This window comes from Melanostigma gelatinosum (genome assembly GCF_949748355.1).
Source record: "Melanostigma gelatinosum genome assembly, chromosome: 13".
Taxonomy (NCBI): domain Eukaryota; kingdom Metazoa; phylum Chordata; class Actinopteri; order Perciformes; family Zoarcidae; genus Melanostigma; species Melanostigma gelatinosum.
In genome coordinates, this window is record NC_136646.1 from 13,828,543 (window position 1) to 13,837,341 (window position 8,799).

At 45.3% G+C, this 8,799-nt stretch overlaps 1 protein-coding gene across 6 annotated transcripts; it reads right to left on the minus strand.

The window, feature by feature from the left end:
• Nucleotides 1-325: 325 nt before the first annotated feature.
• Nucleotides 326-8,716, minus strand: ubtf (upstream binding transcription factor). 6 transcript variants are annotated; one of them, XM_079282651.1, is made up of 21 exons: nt 7,848-8,716; nt 5,441-5,514; nt 5,035-5,207; nt 4,810-4,893; nt 4,564-4,719; nt 4,390-4,454; nt 4,170-4,296; nt 3,974-4,084; nt 3,734-3,867; nt 3,503-3,644; nt 3,359-3,400; nt 3,121-3,228; nt 2,810-2,965; nt 2,555-2,695; nt 2,234-2,344; nt 2,066-2,154; nt 1,769-1,958; nt 1,637-1,684; nt 1,470-1,523; nt 1,260-1,367; nt 326-1,160 (listed from the first exon to the last, which is right to left on the minus strand). In XM_079282651.1, the coding sequence occupies exons 1-21, from the start codon at nt 8,078-8,080 to the stop codon at nt 1,044-1,046; spliced, it is 2,463 nt and encodes an 820-aa protein (XP_079138777.1). In that variant the 5' UTR covers nt 8,081-8,716; the 3' UTR covers nt 326-1,043. The 6 variants fall into 6 exon arrangements, with proteins under 6 accessions (XP_079138777.1, XP_079138776.1, XP_079138780.1 ...); XM_079282650.1 differs by having other exon boundaries at nt 326-1,163; nt 7,848-8,710; XM_079282654.1 differs by having other exon boundaries at nt 326-1,163; nt 7,886-8,700.
• Between the last annotated feature and the right edge of the window lie 83 nt (nt 8,717-8,799).

Consider the following 8,799-nt stretch of genomic DNA (forward strand, 5'->3'; position numbering starts at 1 on the left):
TAGGGGGGTGAACACTTCTGTAATCAAGTGGGTTATTTTTAAACTTGCACTTCATTTAGATACATCTGTAGAGATTGATTTGTTCCGTCGGTGGCTTACTGAAAGTTCGATGAGATCGATCGGCCTGCTACACCTTTTATTTTTATTTTTTTTAAACCTGCCACACCTTTTTCTTCTTCTTCTTTCTTCTCAACGCCTCAGCTGGTTGAGGTCGGGTCTCCTCTCAGTTCTCACCCTAAACTTTGCAGCGCAAAGACAAGTTCATGAGTTTCAAAGCCCATCCACTTTAGTCCGATGTCGTAAAACAATAAAACATGAAAAAGTCCAAGAGAGGGGTGAATACTTTATACAGGCACGGTCACCTTTTAAATGAGAACATGGGTAAGTAACAGCAACAAAAAGACATTCATAATGGCTTGATTTTTTTACTGAAAAAATAACACCTCTTTAAGAACCAAATGATAAAATCGACATCAGAAAATTTAGAATAGAGAACAAAAACGAAAACAAATTTAAAGGAAACATTCTGAAGAGTGCAATTTTTCGGTATTCTGCACCCCCCCCCCCTGTCGATCCCTAAAGTGATCCACCGTACTATGTTCTTTGGCTCTATGAAGCCTGTTCACAACTCGTCTTCAACTAATCACCAGAATAATAAAACTAAACACTGGCAGGTAATGAACTTACCCTCAACATTAAAAACCTTAAACAATTGAACCTGTGAGTCAAGATTGAAACCAGCGGCAGAAAAGTTCACGACATCACCAAACCAGTGGGATGCTGTTTTTGGCATAACGTCAGCAGCCCGTAATGTGAGAGGACCGTCTCGCACCGGGTGAGGGAAGGAAACTGATTTTGGACATAAGGGCAGCATCCCTCCATGAGTAGACCACCAACTGCAGCGACATGAAGTGTGACGTGAATGAGGCGATGCGGGGGCTGCCTCTGGTGGTGGGAGGAGAGCGGGGTTGGCACAGTGGCAGAGCTCCCTCGACTCTTGGCTCAGCGCTGCTCAGTTCGTCTCACGAAGACGTCGGCCCGGTTCAGTCCGAATCAGAATCCGACGAGCCCTGGGAATTCGATTCGCTGCTGCTCTCCTCCGACTTGTTCTCCTTGTCCTCCGCCTCGTCGTCGTCGTCGTCATCGTCCTCCTCCTCCTCCTTCTTTAAACAATCAACAATGAAAACACATACATTTGTTTAGCACTGTCGACTTCCACTTCTCGTCGCTAACTCTGCATACTGAAAGACAAAACTCACGTCGTCGTCGTCGTCATCGTCGCTGCTGCTGCTGGATGAATCTGCGTCAGAGGAAGCCTTCTCCCGCTCGTCGTCGTCATCCTCCTCCTCCTCCTCTTCCTCCGTGTCCTGCGGGAAAAGGTTTTTTTTAGGTAAAGCTGACAACATCGACACATGACACCACTACAGCTGATATATGAGACAAGAATAAGGAGGAGAGTCTGCGCTTACAGATTTCTTGGCCTTTGCCTTGGGGCCTCCTGGTTTCGCTGTAGTTCTTCTTTTCTGAACCATCAACAAGGTAAAAAGTTTCAAACACCCCAACGTCAGAGATAAGAAAACCCAAAACATGACAGAGCTGCAGAACAATTTGCACGGCACTGAAATAACGGACTTACCTGCGAATTATATTCTTTGTAGGTGTTTCTCTCTTGTGAAGACAAACTCTGTGGAGGAATGACAGCGTATGTGAGACAAGTCCAGTGCCCAACATGTCTTGAGACCCCCCCCTTCAAACAACCACTTCTTACAGCGAGCCACTGCTCCAGCAGGCCTTTGTACTGCCTCTGCTTCTCCTCAGCGATCTTCTTGTACCGGTCCTTCTCCTTCAGCGTCAACCTCTGCCAGCGGCCGCCGATCTCAGTCATGCGCTCTTTCATCGGGAGGTGATTCAGCTCACCGTTGGACAGCATCTCCTGAGAGAACTTCTGATATCCGTTTCTAGACGAGTCAAAAGCAAGCGGACAACCACAACGCTAAGTTTTTACGAGAACACACACACACACACACACCAGGCAGCACAGACAGGATGGACGTGGCAGACTTACGATGGCGGTTTCTTGGGTTCACCCTCAAATTTCATCTTCTTCCCTGAGGCAATGACAGCAACAGGTGAGCGCATCTCACACAGGTCTCTCTGTGGAGGAGACAGTTGTTAGCGCTCACTGTTACACAGATGGTGTTGAGCCCTCCTGGACATTGTAAGAGGTACTGACCTCGTATCTTTTCTGGTCCTCGGCTGCCTTTTTGATCCACACGATTTTCTCTTTTTTCTCCATGGTGCTCCAGGTTGCTTCCATGGCTTTCTGTGCCTTCGGTCGGTCACTCTGCAAAACACAGGTTCACATTGAATGCACTTGTATTTTATGTGAATTTTCCAGCAGTGTTATACAGCTGCAGTTCATTACTTAAAGCAGTGTGACTGTCATTATCATCAGGAGGATAATGAAGAATAATCGAAGTTAAAGAAAAGTGAATAAAGATAAATTGTCTCGAACTGTACACCCTATTATCTAGGCACTAGGCGTGATGCATACCTTAAATCTGGCCAGGTAGTCTCCTATGACGCTCTGCTGCCAGATGTCCTGAGCAGTCTTTGGAGGGTCCGGCAGACGACTGCGATCCTCCTTCTTCTCCGACTCTGCCTTCAGGATCGCTTCCATGCGTTTAAACTTCCCCTAAATGGCCAAGACAACAAGATCAGTCGAACATTAGAGGACGGTGAAAACATAGCGGTACGATTTGCATCCTGTGATCCACTCAATTGTTCCAATGTGTCTTTATTACATTACCTTCTTCTTTTCGGGCAGCTCATTCCACATGCGAGCCAGGAGTCGTGTGAGCTCGCTGTCAGAAAGGTCCGACCGCTCCTGCTGCAGTTTGGGACGCCTTTCCTCAGAGAAGATGAACATGGCTGAAATCGGCCTTTTGGGTTTCTCTGGATTGGCCTACAGGTTAAAAAGAAAGGGACCATCAGAAAGCACACTACAACTACATCTAATTCACTATTCAAACATCAATGCAATACTAATATTTTACTGTTTAATAGTACGAAGAATCAAACATTTAGGGGCTGCGATTTGAGCTTAGCAAACATGACTACCTTCGCTCTAGAGGCCTTCTTTTTGGCGGCAGGACCGTTGGCTCCGCCCCTCTTAAAACCTAATTTATCCTCAGATAAAACCCGGCGCTGCTCCTCCTCTGACAAGCTCTACAGATCCATAGAGCAGAGACAATACGCGTGAGAAACTCTTGCAGCAAAACGTATAGCACACGAATAATGACATTGACGGCTGCAACAAGAACGCATGTCGGAAGTAGAAACCAAATATTAGACTTACGTTGAGAAATCGGTGCATGGCAATTTCAAAATCCTTCTTCCTCTAAAAACAACAAACAACCGAATACGACAGTTTTAGACACAATTTAAGTTTTCCATTTAAAAAATATATATAATGATCCAACTTGATGAAATCTGGACTCACCTGTTCACAGCGTTTCTGGTAGGCGTCCTTCTCGCCCTGTTTCAGCACCTTCCACCGCTGGCTACACATCACCATACGCTCTGTGCTCGGTACGTCCTTCATGCTCGACATCAACTCCGCACAAAACATCGAGTAACCGTTTCTGAGAGCACATAGACATGTTCAAATGACAACTCACTCACAGGGCAGCGGCCACGCAGATGTGTCGGTGCGTTTGCAGCTGTGACTCACGGAGGCGGTTTGTCGGGTCGGCCGTCAGATTTGTCTTTCAGGTGCCTCTCGGCCTTGGTCAGGGTGGACTTGACGAGATCCTCCTGGGTCATGTTTAACTCCGGGTGCTGCTGGATGTACTCCCGCATCGTCCCCTACAATATTACAAACGGTTAACGCCGAAGACATCGCTGCACTCTACACTTGTACCACAACAGCCCTTGCACCTCAGCAACATATTACACACCACGGTAGTCTCACCTGGTACAGTTTCTGCTGCTCCAGAGACTTGGCGATCCATTTCAGTCTCTTCTTGTCAGAGAGCTGCGTCCACTGTTTGCCGACAATTTCCTTAACGTCTTTGGTGGTCGCCTGGTGTCAAACGCGTAAAAGTGAACACATGTCACATCACGCAATTGTGCATTTCGTAGGTTGTGTTGTAAATGTCTGGACTTACACTCGGGCGTGTCTTGAGGACACCCTTCTTTTCGTGGCTGTACCACAGCTGTTGGGGTGTTCTGGGCTTCTCTGGTACATTTGAACCTTTCTTGGTCATGCTCTCCGCCAGGTCCGGGTGCAGTTCTCTTCATTTAAAGAACAGTTAAGCACAATTATCATCTGTAAATATGCTGCAGGTGCTGCCCAGGGCTAATACAACATAAGTATTGTAATCTTACCTGAACTTCATCATGCTGTGCACAAATGTTTCTTTGTCTCGTGAGAAGTCCTCCAGATACTTTTTCTGCACCCATGAAAAGAAAGAAAACAAAGGGTGAATGAAAGACGTTAGAAATGAGACCTGAAACAGAATCAAATGTATTTCAGCTGCACCTAAGAAGCCTTTAACTGACCTTCTTCTTTTCAGGCAGCTCCCTGTACTTCTTGGAGAGGATTTTAGTTAGGTCTAAGTTGCTCATCTCTGGGTGCAACTTTGCGTATTTGGCCCTCTTTTCCATGAAGAATCGGAAGTACGGAGTCAAGGGCTTCTTGGGAAAATCTGGGTGTTTCTGTTTATCATGGGGAAAATAGTTAAAAGTGAAAAGTTAGTCATAACTGCTCCATGTTCGTTAGTTGAGTAACATGCATGTTTAACTCACCTTTATCTTTTTGCCCTTGTAAGGGTTCTTGATGTAGTCTTGGGCATCAAATATCAGTTCTGTCAGAGTCCGGAATTTACGAATCTGTGGTCAGAAAAACATCAAAAACTAAAACTCAAGACACAACATTGGGCATCGAACAGACAAAAAAACGGACTGTTGCACAATCCATACAAATACTACACCACTCCAACAGCCTCCAAATACAAACTCACACCGACTCACCGGTTTAGAGACCTCCGCCCACTTCAGCTTACACATCTCTGCTGAGATGGAATTAAAGGCCACCTTCTGCCAGTCGAGGTGGGACTCTGATGTTTTGTATTTAGTCATGTCTTTCTCAGGCAGGGCCAGTTGCATGGACTCAAGCAGTTTCAAGAGGTTCTCCTGCACCCACACTGTGATTACACAACAAACGAAAGGGCACAAAAATTATAAATCTGATATCCGTCTGCTAACTACCAAGACGAGCTATAACATCCTCGTTTGTATCAATGATGTCCAATTGGGCTATCCTATTCATGTAATTAAAGTGATCTGTAAAGTACATTAATATAGGCTTATTATACACATTTTACAACAGCAGATGTATTGTCATTGTGAAAGTGTAAAGAATATTTTTTTCCCATACCTGTCGACATCCCACCTTTGTCTTGGGCGGCTGCCTCCATTTCCCCATTCATTTCTGGATGTACTGTATTGGATCTACAAAAAGAAACATAAAAAAAAATCACGTTATATAACACATTAAATCAAACATAGCAAAAAAAAAAAGTGTTTCATACCATGTAGGTTAATAGGTGTGTATGTTGGACTACTTCTCAAACGACAGTAGTGTTTAAATCACAAAATTGTATTATGTTAATATGTGTGTATCATAAATAAGTGATTTGTCTGTGGCATAAAAAAGTAAAACGGTGAGTGGTGGAATTTAAATGTGCCTCGGCATAATGGTTTATGTTCATTACACCGCCCCTTAAACGTGTACGCTGCATGGTGAGACATAGGCTATCCGCTTGTGACGGCTTCAAATCTCAAATAACACTGCAGAGGGCTTCAACTAGCACAACTAGCTGCGGCAACACGACTCTCCCTCCGTCGAGCAGATTTTTGCCAGTCCGAATCTAACGTATTAGTCCTCTGCTTTAGTCGACAGCCTAAAGTATCGTGAATACACGGGAGAGCGACCATTTTATCGCCCAGTCCGCTCGGTAATGGAGGCTTTTCTGTCGGAGGAGCGGAGGTTGGGGAGGATCCACGGAAGGAGGAAGCGAGTGGACGTGGACGGCGGACCGGCAGCTGTAGGCGACCAGCTGACCACGGAGATCTGCTTTCGGTCTCCGAGAAGAGGGGGAATGGTGGCTTGGAAGCACTGCAGCCAAATGCGCCACTCGGCAGAGGCGCATCATCACCGATGGACGCGGATCTAGCTCCGCGATGCAATCCTATAATCTTCCCTTCAAATGTTTACTCAGACTTTGAGCGACGAAATCTATATCATTTTCGCTTACAGTTAATGAAATAAATGTTTGTAGAGCATTTACAGACCGATTAATTAAGTTTTGGGGCGTTCAACCTTGGGGTTTTAGAAGAAACCCAGTGCATTCTTCAGCGAGGCGTATCCGAGCTGTGATCCAATGATGGCGGCTGCTCGTTGTTCCTCGTGTCCTTGATGGCTCACCGTGGCGTCCACGGCCTAGCTACACTAAAACAACCGATACCACCACAACTAAAGAGCCGCTATAACGGCCACCTGGACCGTTTTATCATAAGTTTCTAAGAATTTCATGAAATAAAAAAATATGGTTAAAATAAAAACAGGGTTTTGAGGTATTACGACCAAGGGCAACTTGGTACGCTAAATTAAGCTGAAATTTAACATTTAGAGCCATCTATTTCAAAAATGTTAGCAGACTACAAAACGTTAAGATTGTCTGCATTTACTAGTATCTCAGTTTCCTTGGGTGCAAACCTGGACCAAACGTTGCCGTTCACAACAAATTTAAAACAGTTAACGGTTATAATTTTACCTACCAATAAACGTAAATTATTATTATAGTTGAGTATTATTTTAGAATCAACCGTGTTTTGTAAAAAACGGGGTTTTTTTAAAGAAATTATGTCCGAGATAAATGTCACGGTGGTGGGTTGGAAGGACTTGCGGAGGCGCAGGAAGAAAGAAGATCATGGAACATATTTTTAACGGTCAACCGTTACAGGCTGCCTCGAGCGTGCTTCGCGAAAGAGTTCAATGGTCGTTGTTTCGGCTACATTAATACGCGGTTAAACTGGAACATAACATACATTGTTAGCTATAGGAACCCCGTTAACGTCGGAGACTGAGTAGCTTCACTGGAGCGACAAAACGCTCCAGTTCCGCCATGCTTCAGCTAGGCTCTACAAGGAAACCTACCGTGACAAGGTCCAATGGCGCACTACAAACACAGAAAAATACGGAGCTTAAAGCTAATGCCAGGGCGTCGCAAGCTCCCTTACCTCGATCCAAAAGCGTATACGCGAGGACAAGAAGGCGGGTTCTCCGAGCTCGGTCGTCGGAGGATTCTGGGTTAGTCGGTGAGAGAGAGAGGGGGAGAGAGAGGGCGAGTCTCTGCACGGTGAGATATTAAACCGAGATCCCTGATGGCTAACCGAGAGAGGCGGCTGGCTGTTCCGCCAACAGCCGCATGGAGGTCTCGGCGCGGAAACCACCGTTAATTCCCCCACGCAAATACCCCGGTTACAGCACACAAATAGTCGAGTTTCGATGACAGGAACTGGCATAAAAGTATCGCTTCGTGTAATTTTGAGTAAATACCATATTTACCTCCAGGTCTTAGATACAGTTTCTTCCCCGCTGTAGAGGACAATAAATTCGGCTATGGCCGACGTCGTCTGTACCTCGCTACGGCGGTCGGTTTGTTTCGCTACTACAAAGAGGCTACCGAACGAGGAGCTTTATAAGTAAATAAAAGCAAACATTAAAATGTATCTTTTCGCGGGTGAAGGCGCGTATTGTGGTTTGTTTATCGTTCACTTACACGGCACCTGGAACCGAGCGGCTGTTTTGTTGGCGTACCTGTCTCTCGGCGTCGTTGTGGAGGAAGAAGGGGAGGGTTGAACGACAGCCAGCTCTGATCCGTCGGTCCCGGGCTCCAGTCCCCGCAGAGATGGTCCTTCCCCCCCGCCTCCATCTCACTCGCCGTCTCCCTCCACTCAACGCGCAGCAGCAGCTCCTCTCTCTCCACCCAACCATTTCGTTACGCGGAGACATCCATTTTCTCCCGACCTTGCACCGCTTGTTTCTTAACCCAACCGCGGGCAGTTTGTTTTTCCCTCCCGCACGTTAGCGCGACCATTTCTGATCTTCAGCCGAAGTTTGCGGACCGAATATTTTATCACGGAAGCTTCATGAAATCCCAAATTGTGCCAATGATTCTTATTCAAGTATACCAGCTCATATCACATACCCCATTGATAATAATAATAATATAAATAACATAAAAAATATATATATTTTCAAAAGTTTATAATTTCCACTTTTCAATGTCAGATTTCCACTTTAAATATAACTATCTACTGGGTCTTCAAAGTAGCCTCCGTGCATTTTCACATTACTCGGCGATTCCTCAACTAGAGGCTGTTTGACAGATTCATTTTGGCCCAGCATGTTGTTTCTTTTCAACTCCACCTTGTGTGTTTGTGGGCGGAACCCCCGGCTGTCCAATCCAGTCAGTGCGATGCAGGGAAAACAAATGACTTTCAGGCTCTCGGCCTTGTTAAACTGTGCTGCGTTCCCTTGCTATCGGAATTGTTTGTATCCTCTCACAAAGCGCATGCAGCATACAGGTGGAAGCTGATTTAGAAGTTTATATGAAGTGTTCAAATAATATGACATGATTGTAGTAAGTAATAATATGAACATACATTGGGAAGAAATATATACCAAAATGTATTGTTGAAGTGTATTTTTCATTTCATTCCATTTGTTTT

What these genes read in the sequence shown, in the direction of transcription:
- ubtf (XM_079282650.1), bottom strand. Translation starts at nt 8,080, where the DNA reads ATGTCTCCGCGTAACGAAATGGTTGGGTGGAGAGAGAGGAGCTGCTGC. An exon ending in ACTACCTGGCCAGATTTAAG is followed by an intron (nt 2,345 to 2,554) that starts GTATGCATCACG and finishes TGTGTTTTGCAG; the next exon opens with AGTGACCGACCGAAGGCACA. An exon ending in GAACCCAAGAAACCGCCATC is followed by an intron (nt 1,959 to 2,065) that starts GTAAGTCTGCCA and finishes TGACTCGTCTAG; the next exon opens with AAACGGATATCAGAAGTTCT.